Raw genomic sequence first — 19,057 nt, forward strand, 5'->3', positions numbered from 1 at the left:
GTGCCTAGCATGCACAAAGACCTGAGTTTGATTCCTCAGTACCATACACATAGAAAAAGCCAGAAATGGTGGTGCTGCTCAAGTAGTAGAGCTCTAAGGACAGTACTCAGGTTCTGAGTTCAAGCCCCAGTACTGGCAAAAAAAAACATATCAGCACAAATACAGGTTGAACCTAGTCACATATTTATCTAAGGATCCCTTTACAGATAATTGCAGTTAAGTCACAAAGACAAACTTTTTATCTTATTTGAGGATCATAAACTAGGGTATGGCAGAACTCCAAATGTATACTATTAGCTGACCATCCTTCAGAGGGAGCTATTCAGAAAACAGCCACATCATTTCCCTGGGTATGGCAGACAACATTCCAGATGTGCATTCCAGATGTGACTAAATACAGCAACTCTTTTGGGGACACATGGTATGGGCCACACATAAGTGGGGGGAAATTGAGAAAAGGAGAGGTCTTGATATTTTCCTATAGCTGTATGAAAGGGAGGGGTGTGTTGTTCTTGCACTACTCATGAACAGGGAATGGATGCGACCTTCCTTGCCTTGCCCAATGCCTGTCTTAGCCTCACTTTAGATTCCTGACTACCTAGAATATGATTCTATGTTTTTTTAAAAGCTCACTACCAAGAAGAATATGTTTGAGAGTTTCCTATCATCATTTCTTTTTTATTTCTCATCAAGCTTGATTCTCTGTACTTGTTTGTCTTTCCAAAACCCAAAGTGGTTCATGTCACTTATTGCCAACCCCATTCACAGATTCCCATTCATCTGTGAATGAGCCTTCTCAAGGCTTACTAGGGGTTCAGCCCCAGCACTGGTGACCACTCCAGCCTCCATATTTTTTGACATCTCCCATCTTTTCCTTCAGACCTTCCCCACTGGGACCTCTGCCAAGAGCCCTGATCTCTCCACTCTGGCTATCTTTTGACTATCCTCAAAGTCATCTCATTCTCACCTCTACTGGAAAGGGGCTTCTGATGCAGGGTAGCCACTTGGTTAAGTTGCTCTCTTCTATACTAAATTCTACCTTACTGTTGCCTAGACTACCCACAAGAGAAAAAACCTTGCATCCCTCAGTGAATGATCACAGCCCATTTTCTCAAGCATCAGAATTGGCTAGAAGAGCCCAGAAGTCTGGTGGAAAGAAACCAGAGCTATTTCTTACATCTACTTTCAGATGAAGACTGGATAAGGAGTTTGGTCTTTCAGATTACCATCAGCAAGGACAAAAGAAGGGTTATGAACAGTGGAGTAAGTAAAATAAAGAATGAGTTCATGATAACCACACCCAAAACAAACATGAAGATGCTACACTAGTGACTGAAATGCATAGGATATCATGTGCGGAGTGCTTCCCAAGTGAGCAGAAGTAGAGATGGCACCACCATTACTTATCAGTCTTTGCTGAACATTTGCTAAATCTAGGCAGTGTCTAAGCTTCATTTGCATGCTAGTTGAGCCTCATGTGATAGGTATTTCTAATCACTTACCTTTCATACTGCAACAGTGATGATCAAGTTTCTCAAAGACACCAGGGAGTAAGTAAGAGCCAATGATGGACAAGAAATGTACTTATTACCTTACATATATAACTGTAACTCTTGACAATAAAAGTAAATTTAAAAAGAGAGAAGGGTGAGGTTCAGGTTCATGTCTTTCGCCCAGACAATCTGAGAAGACAATTTGAAAAATTGTATTCAAGCCTTGGAAATTAAATACCTCTGATGAACCAAAAAGGAAAAGAATCACTCATTCTCTTCCAAAGTTAACCAATAAGAAATGGAAATGTGCCAAAATAATAAAGATTATAAATGACAGACCAACAAGCCAGCATCACACTGTACAGTGAAAAGCTGAAACTATTTCTTCTAAAATCAAGAACAAGGCAAGAATGTCTGCTCTCTCCACTCCTTTTCAATAGAATTCTGGAATTCCTAGTCATGGAAATTAGGCAAGAGGAAAACATAAAATGGATACATTTAAGGAAAGAAGTTAAACTATCATCATTTGCAGATGACATGGTTTTATACCTACAGGAATATGAACTATGTGACTCTTGGTCAGGGACAGGATTAGGTAACTAGGGAAGAGTGAAGGAAAGATGATACTGTCCAAAAAGAAATATACTGATTACATGACTTATGAAATGGCAACCCCTCTGCATAACACCTGAACAGTAACAATCAAATTGTAATTTTTAAAAAAGAAATGAGAGCGTGAATTTTGTTCCAGGAGTAGAATGTCACATCAGGATCCAGGAAGCATATACACAATTCATCATGAAACAGGGGGTTGCCACCAGCTTATCCATGGCAGTTGCTAAGGAAACAGTCATTCCCTTCTCTTGCACCTTCGTCACTGATTGGTGTAATCTGGGGTGACAACAGGCCATTTCCCATAGCCTGATGCAGAATCATTACTAATCATGGCCAATCACAGCTATCCAGTTCCCCTCTGCTGGATACTTGCTTTCATAGTTTATCTTGCAGAGAGAAGTGGTCAGATAACCCATCCCCAGCCAGTAAGACCTAAGAGGAAGTTTCCTGGCGGGTTCAAAGATCTTTCTGCCATTGAAAGAAAACTGTTCATTATTATATGTGTTCCTTGTTTGTTCCTTGGAATGCTAATGCCATTATTGCACCTATAGGACAACAGAGAAAAAAAGGAAGGTAGAGTAGGAAGAAGGAGAGCAGCACAAGGCCATTGATGCCACCACAGGATGGATCTGGCACTACAGTTGCCTCTTCCAGACTCCTAGGAGATAGTTAAATGCTTCTATGCTAAAGCTGCCTTCTTTTAGCCTTCCAGTTTCTTGCAGCCCTGAATTTCTTCCTAAAGTCCCCATCTTGTTTTTTTTTTTAGTCTTCTTCCTCTATTTTCCAAGTCCATTTTTTTATTTCTGCCTAATATATACTCTTGGAATCGACCTCTTACAATCTGAGATTGGAATCAGGGCTCATGCAGGGACTCATCAGGTGGCCTTGGGGGATTCCAGATCCCTCTGTGAATTCATCTTCAGTTTATTCTTCAGGAGAACCCAGAGAGATCCAGTAAGGGAACAGATTCTTTGCTGCTGTGGAAGCCTATAGTTTTAAGGGGCAGCAGAAAAAGAAGACTGAGAAGCATGTGCACTCATCAGGGACATACACATGTAGTAATAATTAGAACCATGCTCACTGTCACTGTATATGTATGGACACAGTAGAGGAATGTGTTCTTCTGAAACCCGGCCAGCTTGTTAGTGGCATCATCCAAGCTTGCAGTTCACTAATGTCCCCTGACTGCATCAGGATAGAGCTATGCTGAGCAATCTGGTCTGTATCACCAAGGGAAGCAAGGATTGGTTCTGTGGGAGGGAGGGAGTGGTATACACCCAGAATCTATACAAAGAAGGCCTGCCAGCTGGGCATGCTCATTGCACCTCTGAGAGAATACCTAAGATGCCCTGCATGTGAACCTATTTCTAGACCACCCTGTAGCTTTCTGTTGGAATGGTTTTCAGCTGGTGAATTTTTGTGGATATTATTTAGATTTATTTTCTGAGAAAATAATGAAGAATGCCCCTGTCAGTTTCCAATAGAAGATGTGGTCCCCTTTAGCCTTAGAACAAGACAGATAGCCGTACAAACAGCTTTTCTTAGCCCTTAGCCAAGCTGACTCAGCAGTCTAAGGAGGAAGATGATCGTGTATCTTCTCCCACCACCCTTTAGAGAGTGGAGACGTGTCTCCACTCTTCAAAGCATTCAACCTTCTCCCTGCCTGTCAAAGTGGTGAATCTTTCCTGCAAACTGCCAAGTCATGGAAGCTCCTGGTAAGACAAGAGTGGACCAGGCATTCTTGGTGAGAATGAAGACCAACCAGCTGGCTCGTGACATGCTAAGGTGGTAGAAAGCAATTTACTATATCAAGGTGGTAGCACATCAGGACTTGCTACAAAATGCCAGGACTAAGTTACTACTAGCTTTCTGCTCCCCTCGTCCCTTCTAGTGGGATTCTTCTGACTCACACAAGGGTAGCACAGTGAAGTTAGAGCAACTAAGGCAGATAGGACTGAGTTCCAGCACTGCTTCTATCACAGACTAACTGGAAGAGAGCTTCAGTTTCTGTGTTGGGGAAAGTTGGCTTCTCAATATGATTTTTGTCTATAGAGTCACTATGAGAAAGAAATGAGATTTTCAATGTCAGCACTGAGTAGTACATGTGTGTAAGGAAGGCCACTGCATGTGCACACATATATGGAGAACACAGGAAAGGAAGGAGGTGGATGTAGTGTGCTCTGTATATACACAGTAAGATCTACAGATGACACAGGAGAAAGGGGTGTGCTTGTAAATGATGGCAATGACCACGCAGGCACAGAGACACATGTCCATGACCTCCTTTGGAGGACACAGAGGTCACTTCTGTCAGAGACATGGTGCTGTGGTGCTGAGCACAAATGAATGATTAAATACCCCAAAGAGGGGCCTTGATCCCTGGGGCACTTTGTTTACTTCAAGACACATCGGAAGCTCTCTCAGGGCCCAAGATCTCAGGCAGGTTGGGAACCAGGGCAGTGGAGCCAGTTGCTGTCAAATTTCCTCCCAGGAAGCATCTGCCATGGAATTTTTTAACCTTTTATTTGTTCATTGAATACTAAGTACTCCTTCTCCCAGCTAACCCTCATCCCATGGGCTCCAGACACAATGATCTTCCTCCTGAGGGGCAGAGTAGGGTTCACACTACCTGCACATAGCATTTACACTCTAAATGGTTACCTTTCTCCTCCTTCCCTCTCTAGAAATATCCTCCTACATATGACTAGAGTCCATTTACCTACAGGTGTCCATTTCATATCACTTCTTCCAAAAAGCCATCACTGGGTCTCCAAGTACTTGAATGCCCTGCCTGTGTGCTGCCTTCTCCCAGTCTCCCGTGAAGACCACAAGGGCCACATTGCACTGAGATACCTGTCTCTCAGTATCCTTCCCTCAGGGTTGTCAACCTGTCTACTAAGGCAGCCTCAGCACTTAACAATGAATCAATCAGAACAAAGAAACCAAAACAAATCAAAACTGTACAGAAGATACAAAACTAGGAACAAAGCCAGAAAAGAAAAGTTTGGCCTAGATTCAAAAAATAAGATGAAAATCTCTATCACTTTCAAAAACAGATAAACAAAAACTAAAGGAAGTAAGTGGGTATATTTTAGAGAATCCAAAGTTCTACATAAAAAGACCATATTATTAAAATGCTGGCAGGCTCATGTAATGTAAGAAACTGATGCAGAATTGCTGGGACTCCATTAAATATTTTATGGTTTTATTGGTGTACTTTTGATTAAATAACCTTTAGAATGAAAATGTGTAGGGATTAGGTAATGAAGTAGATGAAGCCACAATATTTTCACCAAAATAAGGAATCCCAGGGATCTTTTGCATTACAAAAGCTTCTTATGTAATTTGAAACTAGACTGGACATAATTAGTAGTACAGAACAAATGAACACTGAAAGAAAATACCATCCTCATACTTTTAATGCGGAATCCATTACGTTCAAAAGCAAATCCATGGCAGTCAAAGCACTAGAGAAACTGTTCTAAAGAAAATGCTGCAAATTAAAACCAGGGCACCAGGAAGTTCTGGGATGAGCTAGCAAAAGATGCTCTTCTCAATTCCACTCCACACAAATATGGGCTATGGGAGGCATTTTAAGCAGACTCCACAACACCAACCCCGATACTATTGTGTTCATGAAACGCGTGACTTATGCTTCTGTAAAATGATTTTTCAAGCTTCAGCATTGGACAGAATTAACACTCATTTTTATGATAATATTGTTTATGACTTGGAGTTAGACTTCAAAGAAAATCAGAAAAATATGCCTTCTCTCTTGTTACAGACATCTCTCTTCATGCACCAGTGATTTGACCTTAAATTTTAACTGACTGTGCAAAACACTCTACTTCACCTATTATTCCATAATTCAATCAGTTAGCTCACTGGTTTTAGATAGATTCAGCAATACCCTGCCATCAAAATTAAACCAATTTTTAATATTCTTTTATATTTACTCTCTGGAAAGATCTGGATCAGAAGATTTTTGTTATAATATACGATGCCCATCACAATGAACTTAATAAAACATAAAACTGACAAAAGTAGCCAAGGAAAGTCTTTTCCAGCTATTTAAATCCCTCTCCAATTCTCCACTGCGGCAATGAAAATGACAAATTAGATCTATGCAAACAAAAACCTACAGTGCATGATGGCTCCCAACATTGAAAATAAAGATTATATTTATTACATTTTTCTGAAAGTTTGAAATATCTCCTAAAACATCTACCCAGCCAGCAAGAGGAAGCTGGCAGTATCATGAGGAGGGGAGTAGCACAAGAAGACGCGCTCAAACTCATTTCCAAGGCATTATGAGTGGAGATGTTAACATTCTAGCCCCTGGTACCTGTAACATACCTGCCTGGATGGCCATCCTGACAGGAGATAAGTGAGAACATCAGACAGAAAACTCACACTGTAATACTCAAGCAAATATGCTGGAAGTGATGGAGAAAAATGATAGTTCAACAAGGCAAAACCAGTGAGACACACCAAAGGTCACAAGACACAATCCAGGGGAGTGTAACAAAAACTGGAGCATATAGCTACTGCTATTCTGGGCCTTCCCGCTATTTTAAGTGTATAAAGAAAACCTGACACCTTGTTTGGTAGAAATTCTAGGAGGATTTACGTGCATATATCTTTTGAAGCATACATTTACTTCTAGATTTTACTCATTATAAAAGCATACTCAACCTTGCAAAAACATATGCATGTGCTTTGGTGGTCCATTTTTTGATACATAAGACTGATGCATTTGTTGAAAGCAGATTTGCATCCATATAATGATCATGCAATAGGGATTTATTGAAAATTTGATGTCATCTATATGTGGTACCATGCTCTAATACTCCAATACTTTTCACTGCATTAAAAAAATAGAACCTGGCCGGCGGTTTGGCCTAGTGGTTAAAGTGCTTGCCTAACATGCACGAAGGCCCAGGTTCGATTCCTTGGTACCACATATATAGAAAAAGCCGGAAAAGGTGCTGAGGCTCAAGTGGTAGAGTTCTAGCCTTGAGAAAGTCCAAGGACAATGCTCAGGCCCTGAGCTCAAGCCCAGAACTGGCAAAAAAAATAGAACCAAGTTTTTGAATATTTTGTATAGTATGACTGGATTTTGTATTAAATTTATGTGTTCTCTTAGTTACAGAAAAAGGAGGAAGAATATCTGCCAAAATGAGAGGTAATGAAAACATTCCTGACTTGTTTAAAATTTTAACATATGTTGCCTACATTATAAAAGTAAAATCAACATGGAAAGTTACTGTTAATTAATGGTTCCTTTATAACCCTGGCCTTCTAATATAAATTTACTAATAAATCTGTTCTATTCCCTTCCACATTTGGAAAACAAAGTTCATGATTCTATGATAAAAGCTTCAAATAAAAAGTTCAGAGTTTCTTCATAATTGTCACAATAATTCTGTAAATAATCTTGAAGCTGATCACTTGTGTTGAAAACTAACAGATGCAGGGTAAGGGGTTAATGAGACCTTCAATGAGTTTCTTTCTATAAGGAGAAAAATACTTATTTTTACTGAAATGCTCCATAATAACTAGCATGTCTACTTTTAATTATCTTAATCACCCTCTCTTCATTATTGAGCTGACACTGTTTATATATCTTAATGGACTTACCTAAATGATTTCAATAGATTGGCTTTGTCAACTCAACAATGAATTCTTACTGATAAAGGATACACGACATAATTAGTCAGCTCTTCTATGTGAATTTCTGATACTTCTATAATTAGTAATTAAAGATTAATAAGGAAGATAGTCTCAGATTAGCTGCTTATCTATAAATGCCTTGGGATCAGAACACATTTGCACAGTCAGAAGTTGAGAAAGTTCTCATTAGAAAATGGAATATTCTTACTACTTGAAGGGCCCCATAGTAAGCTGGTAGACTGGACCAGCTACCTTGTCTTTACTTATACAGAAGAGGCAACAGGTGATGATCCTGACTTTTCTGAGGCTTCACTGTGCCACTTCTGGTTATGTGAGCTCCACAAAGTCACTTGTCTCATGCTGTGTGGTCAGAGCTGGGGGTAAAGATGATGAGACAAGCTACAGAGGACTCTGGCTTCACTCAATGGGTGCTCTACCAAAGGCAAGTGCTATGATTCAGCTCACAGGACCTTTGGCCCTTTGTCAACATTGTCCTAAGGATCAGTGCCTCCTAGGAATATAACGTTCTCTTTCTTTTCTCTCTCCTCTTTAGGACTATGTAAGAAAGGAAGCTCTAAGTCATGTTGCCTCAAGGTTGTGTCATTTTATCTGAATCTCATCAGAAGCACATCTTAATGTCACTTAAACTCAAAAGTCTGCCATACTGTCGGGCTCCATAAGGACATGCTATGCTCGTGGTCTAGAAGACATGCAGCCTGCAGCAATACTACCACTGGACAAACTTCCCATTTATTTCATGTCTGTGCAACCCGAGCACCAGCTGACACCCGCACATCCATGTTCAGAATCCCCATAGCAACCTGGAGGACAATGCAAATGCTTCAGAGCACAAGAGGCAGGCAGACACACAGGCCAAGGGGATGCCCCAGGTCTTGACTCTGTATGCAGCATGGCATGATTCCAAACTCCATACTGTCTCCAAAGCCCAAACTGGGTCTCTTACCATACCGTTTCTATTGCCAACTGCTCCTATGTCATATCCAGAACAACCAGGTGACAACAGACCAAGAAGATCCACCACCAGTGAACACCTAACTGAGTACTCCTGAAAGAGAATCAGGCTTCTTGTGACCACAGTCTTTGGGAAGAGAATGGGAGAAAAGAGACATGATGACAATTTCATCAAGAACTAAAGAGAAGAAAAAGAGTGGTAATTTGAATAAGCACTCCTTTCTGAATCACTTGTCATTGCCTGGCTTCTGCTTGGTCTCTGGATCTTCCCCTTTACAGCCCTGACAGTGAGGACAAGTATTGGTCACATTATCTCAGTATCTCCATTTGTCAATATGCTAAAGCTGGCCTGTACCTCCTGGAGTTGCTGTGAGGAGGGAAGATGATGAAAATAATGCGGAGTGAGACACATAGCAGCTCAGTAAAGGCCATCTTGTTTCCAAAGCAGAGATAAAGTGGGAGGGAGCTATCAGCTGCTCTCCACCTATCATCATTCCATCATCCCCATTATGGTCATTGTCATCCAGTGAAAAAGGCCATTTCCACATATTACACAAGAGATCCTAGAGCTTAAGAAAGCGCTTTCTAAGTCTAGTTACCACAGTCCTGAAATAAGTGGCTCCCAGCACCATCAAACCTGGTACTGTTATTTTTGTTGTTGTTTTTTTGTTTTGTTTTGTTTTGTTTTCCAGAAGAGAGGAGCTGTGTACTTGCTGGGGAGAGGAAATGTGCTCAGCTTCATTTCCAGTCCCTGGAAGCCCCTCCACTGTCCCAGTTCAGTGAATAAATGCGGCCTCATCCTCTGGCCTCCAGACATGGTCTATGCCATAACAGTAACAATGCAAATGAACCAAAGTGCAAAGAAAGCACAAAATGGATGCAACTCACCGCAATTATGTTAAAGAAGTCATCATCCCCCAGAGTATCCAAAATAGAGGAAACAGTTTGCTTTGCAATAGTCAGACGGAGACCTTTCATGCTACCACTGACATCAACTAAAATGACCACATCTTTTGGAGACGTCGCTGCCTGGATATACCTACGTCAAGGAAGAAAATAAGCAAAAATGAATTCCTGCCCCTCTTCAACTTTAAATAACTAAGAGGAACTAAAGATGAAACTCCATGGCAGAATGCTAGCCTGGAATGTGCAAAGCCCTAGGTTCTATCACAAGCACCACAAGAAAACAATAAAAACAACAAATAAATAACTGAGATTTGATCACCGCTTACCATTTTCGGTTCCTGCAGTCGAAGGCAATGACTCCATTCTCATCTGGTTCCCATTTAATCCCTAGAAAAGAAATGGGGGTTAGAGGAAACTCAGAAACTTCAAATATTTATTTGTAGCATTTCAAGGCTGCTCTCTGCTTTTGCTGACGGAATGGACAGGGTGAAAAATCACATTCGAAGACCAACCCTGGAGCTCCTCACCTGCCCCTGACCAGCTCTGGATAGACATCCTCAGGACACAGCCCTGCAGTAAACGCAGCCTTCATCCAGTTGCTCCCAGCAGCTGCTGGCATGTGGACACAACTTTAGCACCATGCTGTTCCTCAAGAGAGGAAGCAACTCCAGCCCCTGCCATTAGTTAATGAGCCAGACGGCCAAGGTCATTTCTCATTGTCTGGCAAGTGGATGGAAGTTGCTGGCATCATTCACAGGTCTCTAGGCTGAGTCTTCCCCAGTCCCTGGATCTAGGTGAGGTAATGTCTATCGCTTGATGGGGGGAAGGATAGAAAGGAGCGAATCTGGGAAAATCATATAATAAAATGTTTCCAACTCAGAATATACATAGGGTTGTCCCCTCCTCGTTCCTGCTTTTAAAATCAGAAATTTGGCCTGCCTTCCCACAATGAAATGAAATGGCCCTAATTATGCTGCAAAATAGAGTTTGAATTTCAGGCCCTGGGGCCTAAGGAGTTTCCTCCAGTGGAAAAAAAAACAGACCCAGCATCCTTAATCCTGTGGTTTACAAATTGGTCAGGAGATATCCATGGGTGACATTCTCTATGTACAACTTATTTGTGAAGGATGCAAATTCATTTAAAAAGGTGACATTTGCTTCTTAAAATGATTAGAGAGAAATGTAGTTACTGTCTTACTTATGTCACTGTAACTCCCTTGTTCATGACCTTTACAATAATTTAAAAAATAGGATATCATTGTTTTGAGCCATCCTGTTTAAGCTAGAGGATGTAAAATAGAGTTTGGAGGTTAGAAAGACAAACAGAACTGTTACGTTCACAGGAGAAAAATCCTTACTCAGAGTGTGGCACTGAGCATGTCCTATCCAATCAACAATAGTTACCTTTCTGGACCACACTGAATAACACTGAAAAGCTTGTGGGCCTTTTCATTGCACTACCTCCTATAGCAGTACTCCAGCCCTGTGTTCAGTCATTGTTTCCCACCTGCCTAGAAGCCTGCGTTAAAGAGAGTTTGCTGATGAAATTAGAATGCCAGAAGTATAAGATAGTACCAATTGGAGGTCATTAAGTAATAAAGATGAAATATATCTGACAAGATACTGGCTGCTAAGGGACAAGGCTGCAATTTTGTTGAAGCCTAGCAGACACACTGTTCCAAGGAAGACAAGCACAGTTAGGATGGGTCAGTCAGGTAACAATCTAATTTCTAATTTCTAATTCCATAAAGTGATTTGCATGCAATGAAATAATATTTTAAATGTTTCTTTAATTAAATGTATTGACCTATGGCAGGTCCTTAGTAGCCGCTGTTTATCGAGTTGATCATGTGAGTATTTATAGGGCACATTTATATCTGTATATACTCCCCAACATCCACCTCTGAACTCTGAAGTTGTCATCATTCCTTGACTCCCAACCCAACTGCTGTGTTCTCTGTCCCAACACTAGAACCCATATAGGGCCTAGGAAAGAGAAATTAATGGCATGGACTGATTTTCTTTGCATACAAACTTATAAAAATGTTTCCCAGTTACTGCTGAAAGCTGATGCTTTTGTAAAAGTTGGTATAAAATTAATCTCCTGGGCTGGGAGCAGTGGTTCATGCCTGTAATCCTAGCTACTCAGGAAGCTGAGATCTGATGATCAAGGTTTAAAGCCAGCCCGGGTACGAAAGGACCTGTGACTCTTATATCCAGTTAATCTCTAGAAAATGGGAAGTGGCATTGTGGCTCAAGGGTGGTAGCCTTGAGCTGAAGAGCTCAGTGGCAGTGCCCAGGCCCAGAGTTCAAGCCCCATAACCCACAAAAAACATGACAATAATGATCTTCTGGGAAAAATCAGTGAGGGAAATAATTCTAGCACAGATGTAGATCAAACAGGACTGCCCCAGAGTCTGAGTCTGTCACAGTTTTTACCAAACTGACAAGCATTGTGCTAGCAAGTAGACAGATAGCAGTGGCTGAGAAAACCAGATGTGGAAGAAGCATACATCTCCAGGAGTAAATAGACATAGATAAAAAATTACAAGTGCTAGCAACACCGAAGGACAGAAACACCTGATCCTACACCTGTGTGTGAAAGGAGCATAAGCCCTAATGGGAGAAGAGAATCTTTGCATTGAGACAGGATGATGCCCCATTATTTTGTTACAACTGCTGTTAACAAAAGTGGGACAAACTGGGACACTTAACAGAAATGTTCTCTCTCACATTTCTGGATAGAAAGGAATATCCAAGTCAGAGAGAACAATGTGCACAGAGGTCCTGAGGCTGAATAGAGCAGAGGTTTTCAAGGAAAAGCAGGAATGTTGGTATACCGGTGCATAGACAAGGTCCATGCCAGAGGGGAGGAACAGGGGCCTCAGCAGAAACCATGAAGCAAAGCCCCATGAGGTTTGCATTATGTGTGGATAAAGGCAGTACCTGGAGGAAGTTCCAGACGCTGAATGTAGCAATAAACAGCATACTTTATTCAAAGTCAGAGCCAGATATGCCTTTGGGTGTCATCTTGCCTAAACTCAACATTTGAGTCAATAATCTTCAGCCTTTCCTGAGGTGTCTAGTTACTGCTAGGAACTATTCATCCTGTCACCATGGTCTTCCTGACACAAGCACTTATTCCATCTGTATTCCATGAGATTCCATGTACAGGATACTGTATTATACTGAGTGGAGAGAATAAAGCGAAACTAAATTCAACATCATGTGGAGAACATCCCAGGGCTTTTCCTCTTGCCTTAGTACACTGTGGATCTCTGACAGGTAGAGGCTAGTTACACACATAACATTGCCACCACGGTGTACAATTCATTCAGTCAGTACAACGATTATCACGTGACCATGACATAGATGAACTTGTCGAGGCCTATGTATGGATCTGTATGTTTTTAGGCTAATGCTCCCTGGAACTTCATTTCTGAGAAATTCTTTTGTCCCAATCACTGTCAGTACAGGAACACCTCGGTGATTCCCTCATAAATTTTAGTATAAAACACACTGTCTGCCCCCTCTTAGGGGACATTAATGTCCTGGCATTGAGGAGTCACTTCAAGTAGGGTCACAATGGTTTCATCTGGCTAAACTTACCTACTGTCCAGAGGCCCTGGCTTTAATGGTGGGTACATGGCCCACATCAGGCCAAGCCAAACTATAGGAACACATGTTTTCTCCTCCCCTGGGGGCCTCAATGAGAAATTCCAAAGCTTGAGATCTGTGTCCCCATCATGAAGGGATCATTTGTCAATGAAACAAGATCAGGATCATGGACAGTGGAAATGAGAGGTAGAATAAAATATCCAATTCCAAAAGGCCTGAAATTTGACAGTGATGCAAAATAGCACATAAGATTTCAAGCTGGGCACAGTGGCTCATGCCTGTAATCCTAGCTACTCAGGAGGCTGACATTTGAGGATTGCGGTTCAAAGCCAGCCCAGGCACAATAAACTGTAAGACTCTTATCTCCAGTTAACCACCAGAAAGCCTGAAGTGGCGCTGTGGCTCAAGAGGTAGGGCAGTAGCCTTGAACTGAAGAGCTCAGGGACAACGCCCAGGCCCAGAATCCCCACTATAGACCAAAAACAAGAAAAAAAAAAAGATTTCAAGTTATAGGAGCAAAAAATGTGTTTCTTGATGGAGCTTCAGGTAAATAGGTTTCTGTCACTTGTAACCTGAAACTCTGATACACATTTCCCACAAGAAGCTTCCCAAATAACAGGATTTCAACATCATTATTCTATTCACATGTCTTTACACTGTACTAGATCCAAGCCAGAACTTAGGACATACGTAAGAGTGAAGAGAGATCCAAGGGTCAAGCACAGCTGACACTGATTCCTACTGCTGTACTACTCTATAGACAGACAGAACCATCTTGATATCAAACACATCTCAGCAAATATACTCACAGGACCACACTTCTAATCATGTGAAGAGGTACAAGATGTTCTCTGTACTTAGAACCAAGTATAGACTGGCTACCTGATACTCATCAGGACAGTGAGCAAAGTAATAGACATTTTACAAAATCAACCTACAACCAAAATATCACAAAAGAACCGTGAGCATTTTGAGCCAACCGCGATGACTGATAAAAATATTGTGCATAAATAAATCAATCTCCCATTACATAAACACTTGCTAAAGACTCCCTTTGTTTTCAAGTGACCTTGTGACTGAAGCAAAAGGATTTCTTGGTTGAGACAACAGGTGATTTGTGGTTTCTACTTATCTGTTCTGCCCACACCAGATGTCATATGACTGGACAGCTAGTTACACTGTGGTTTGCTAGGCTGGCCAGCCCTCCTTCCATGCTCCAATGTTAGCAACATCTGCCTCAAATATTCTCTTTGTTGAGTGTATCAAGACAGACTGCAATCCATCATGTTACAACTTTCATAGTTCGCTGTTGATTATAATGATTTTTTAATACCATGCTTATCACTTAAATGCTCCAGGAGGAAGCTTGAATGCCCTGCTGAACACAGCCCTTAGGAAATTCTGAATAATCTGGCAATGACGATACCCCAGCAGGCACATCTCAGGGCACAGATGCTGAGTACAGGGCATACAGCTCCTCAAGGGAGAGGCCGACTGTTTGTGTCTTGAAGTGGGAAGACATCAGGTGCCCGTCTTACTTAATGAAAACATAAAAGACTCCATTTAATTGCTTCAAGATTATGCAGGATGTTTTTTTTTCCCTTCTTATAGGTTGAGCTTGTTAATTTCTACAGCTGTGATGTTGGCACAATTGCAGCCCCGAGTCCTATTTTCACAACTTGTAAGCAAAATTAAAGCTTCCCTTTTTAATTAAAATTCAAACCAAGCCAGAATTAAAACTCTATTGCAAAGCACAGGCCTGGGAAGGCCCCAGAAGGAATACCTCCTGTTCCAAAGACATGGTGGACCAGTGATGACAAATGTATTGCCTTGGGGCACTATTGGTGGAAGGGGATCCTACAGAGGGGTTACTGCCATCTGCCCTGCTTTTGGCCATTTTAACCTCTGTTTCCAAAGAGTGCAGTTCTGAAGTTCCCATCTTTACTCTTTTCACCCTGAATATTGTCAGAATTTAACTCTGTCCACATATGGTTACTCTTTCCCCAGCAATTATTTTTTTAAACTGTGGGAATTAATAGAAAGGAAATTTAATTTTTGCTCAGGTGGACTAACTATGGAAAATTCCACAGCAAGTTCATCAGTTTTGTGGCAGTCTATGAATTACTCTATTGGAAAAGATATTAATGTCATACACATAGGTTCACAGGTTCCGAGAACAGTTCTCTGACCAATACTCTGTGTGTGTGTGTGTGTGTGTGTGTGTGAGTGTGAGTGTGTGTGTATACATATGTACAAACTACCACCTTATTGTATTTGCCTTGTACCCTGACAACAGAATTTCTTGTTTCATCTTTTTCTAAGTAGAAAAACTGTAACCCTAATCATAAGGAATATATTACAGGATCATGAATCTGAAACATTCCAGGGACTCTGCATTCTACATAGGCAGGAAGCATGAAAATTGAACTGTCAGTGCAGAGGTACTCACCTGGGTACTGCCTAAAAAAACCCTTTGCACTTCCAAAATACTGCCATATGAGTGATGGGTCACGATCAAAGTTGTCTACAAAAACTTTGTTTAGGGATTCCGACCAATAAACCCCATTGACGATTGCAGGATCTGAAAAACAGAACAGAAAAAGCCATGATCTATACATCTTCCAGCTATAAAATGGTTCATCCTTCAGACAGCTTTGGTGAAAGGTGAAGGTCCTAGAATGCTGAAGACCTGTGGATTCTAGGCCCCGAAGCTGCCCTCATTCTGTTCCAGCTCTCTGAGCCACCCAAGAGCCTCTATACAACCACCTACCTCCGAACTGGTAACTTTAAACCTGACATAAACTATGGTTACCAAAAGAGCAAAGATATTTTTCTTAGTGTTATTTTTCTACTTTCCCATCTACTGATCCAGAAATGGGCCTTAAAAACAAGAAAAATCTGTTTTTTCTCCCTGTAATCTCTGCCTATAACCCTGACTTTTACTATAAAAAGAAGAAAATGGGAATTACTTCACAAAATCTCTCCCCTTCTCTTCAGCAGAATGGGACTCCATGAGGAGAAAGATCTTTGGATCAGAACATGGTTAAATGATGAGATGGATGAGTGATAGCTGGATGAAAAGATGGGTGGATACAATGAAATTGTGCACAACTCAGATCTTCACTTATTGTTATGCTCTTTGACCCCATTAACAAACTACTTTTCCTCACAATTGGTAGACCCCAAACCTTTGCTTTTTGTTCATAAAGTTAATATAAAGAAAAACTAAGTGAAGTACTTCCCACATGTTGGCTAAAATAAGGTAGATCCTAGCCAGTCCATATTTTACTGATTTTTCTAAACTGCTGAAGACCCTGTTTCAAAATGCTAGCACAGTTACAACCTGCTGTTCAAGAACAGACAGAATTGTCACTTCTGGTAAGAGCAGGGGGAGAATTGCAACATGTTAAACCTATCATCAAGAAAAGCACAGGAGGTGACATGTTTTCCTAAGAGTACCCAGATACTAAGCAGCAAGGCCTCTGTCATGTGGTTTTCCTGTATGTAAAATGGAGAGAGTGGGACCCATCCTAAAGGACTATTGGGAAGGTTAAACAATTCAAAAGGAACTAGCTAACAGCAAAAGGGGACTCTGAGTCACAGCACTCCCACAGTGGATTGCTTATTCCAGGTACCCTCTACACTATACAGGCAGGATGAATGAGGATGGATTATTCATTTTTGTCCTGAAATTTCTGAACAAATCAGTGAGGAAATGCTCAAAAATCACTTTCTTTTCTCTCATCCTATAGGACACCATATGTACATAGCTTTTGAGCTATAGTGATCCTCTGCTAGCAGAGTCCTAGATCTACTAATTATTACAAATGAGGAAAACAATGGAGCCTATGTTCCTTTGGGTCTGGCTTACTTAATATGATTTTTTCCAAGTTTTTCCATTTTGAATGGGGCAATGTCATTCTTTCTGATGGCAGCATAAAATGACATTGCATATGAGTACAACATCTTCTTGATTCATTCATCTACTGAGGGACATCTGGGTTGGTTCCATATCTTTGCTATGGTAAATAATGCTGTAATGAACGTTGTTGTGCTGGGAGGTTTAGTATGGCCATGTTTCTGGACATTTGGGTAAATGCCAAGGAGTGAGAGTGCTGGGTCGTAGGGGAGCTCTATGTTTAGTCTTTTGAGGAATCACCATACTGCTTTCCAGAGTGTTTGAATGAATTTACACTCCCATCAACAGGATAGTAGCCATCCCTTCTGGTTACATCCCTGTCAGCATATGTTATTAGAGTTCTTGATAATGGACATTCTAACTAGAGTGAGGTGCAATATCAAAGTTGTTTTGATCTGCATTTCTTTTATGGCCAGAGATATCGAGCACTTCTTCATGTCTATAGGCCATTCTTATTTCCTCTTCAGAGAAGTCTAGGTCTTTAGCCCACCTTTTAATTGGATGGTTGTTTCTTTGAGGCTTTGTTTTGGAGAGACTCAATTTTTTGAGCTGTGGGTATATTTTAGATATGAGGCCCTTGTCTGTTGTATGGCTGGTGAAGATCTTCTCCCACTCTATGGGCTTTCTATTTAACTTAATAGTTATATCCTTTGCTATCCAAAAGCTCTGCAGTTTATCCCATTCATCCTTTAAAGAGCACAGATAAAATAATGAATTATTCTGGTACCAAGCATATCAAGTGTATCTCCTGGAGAATATTACTTCATGTGTGCTAAATTACAAAATAGGCTTGACTTGCCAAACCTTACCCTCTCTCTAAACTTCATGTTATGCTAGATATTAAATGCAGGTTGCTTTTCACAAAGCTAAGCCTATTCTGGCAGTTGTAGGAGGATTTATGGCCTGATGCTGAACCACCCTGGATTGGCAAATCCCTGATAATGGTCTAGCTTTTCCCAGCCTCAATGTGCTAGGCATAATGGACAATTCTCTAATGATCTTTCATTTCAATGATTAGCCTTCTTTCTTCCTGTCTGAACATACTTTAATCTTTGTGGAGAAGCATATTTCTTTTTCTTCACTCTCCTGGAATAAGTTATTCACAAGTTTTTGTTAGAGATATTAAGAAGAAAATTATAGGATGGAAATCTGATGATGATAAGGGTGGGAAAGATAGCAGCAACAAACACTAGCATTTATGAAGCACTTACAATGTGCCACACAAGACGCATGACCCTCACCAAGCAATTACAGACTATTCTTTTTCATCTCCTTTGTATATGAGGAAATGGATCCTTAAAGCCTCAAAGCCTATTGCCCCAGTACATCTCATCACTCAATGTAGACATGACCAATGTTCATTCCAAAATTTACAGAGTGAATGGGCATTGAGGAAGTGTGGGATGCAGAGTCCTCCATCCCTTCAGAGGAGAGCAAGTTCAAACATGTGCAATTCAGACATTAAAAAGGAGACTGGAGTGTGAAAAGGATCTAGCATGGAACCCAAGTAGGGCCTGGTAGATCCTGATTTGCAGTCTGTTCTCACCTTAAGAGTAGCCAAGACCACCAGGGAGTTTGGGGTGCACACAACTTTGACATTTGTAACAAAGTACAGGCACGTAGGTGGGGGGAGGGGCACCTGTTTAATGGCTCTTGAAGTCATTCCAGGACCATGACAGTACCTATAATGACAGTGGCAGAACAAAAGGATCCAGTGGAGTTGAGAGAGGATGAATTTGGTCCAGGTTCTGACTTTGAAGACAGTCTGTGTCAGGAATTAAAGCCCTCCTCTGCTGTATCCCAAATCCAAACAAGCGGCCAGCCGTAGGAAGGTTGCCACAGTACTGGCAATCGTCCTCCC

General features: G+C 41.1%; 1 protein-coding gene across 2 annotated transcripts in view; it reads right to left on the reverse strand.

Moving 5' to 3' along the window:
- Positions 1–19,057, reverse strand: part of Cacna2d3 (calcium voltage-gated channel auxiliary subunit alpha2delta 3) — an 846,818-nt gene that overhangs the window by 445,047 nt on the left and 382,714 nt on the right. For both annotated transcript variants that reach the window (XM_090320869.1, XM_090320861.1), the window contains exons 6-8: positions 15,727–15,858; positions 9,986–10,046; positions 9,642–9,792 (exon numbers count right to left, since the gene is read on the reverse strand). In XM_090320869.1, coding sequence (XP_090176995.1) covers positions 9,642–9,792; positions 9,986–10,046; positions 15,727–15,858 — 344 coding nt within the window. The remainder of the gene's footprint in view (positions 1–9,641; positions 9,793–9,985; positions 10,047–15,726; positions 15,859–19,057) is intronic.

This window comes from Megascapheus bottae, chromosome 2 (assembly GCF_031878675.1).
Source record: "Megascapheus bottae isolate mThoBot1 chromosome 2, mThoBot2.hap1, whole genome shotgun sequence".
NCBI lineage: Eukaryota > Metazoa > Chordata > Mammalia > Rodentia > Geomyidae > Megascapheus > Megascapheus bottae.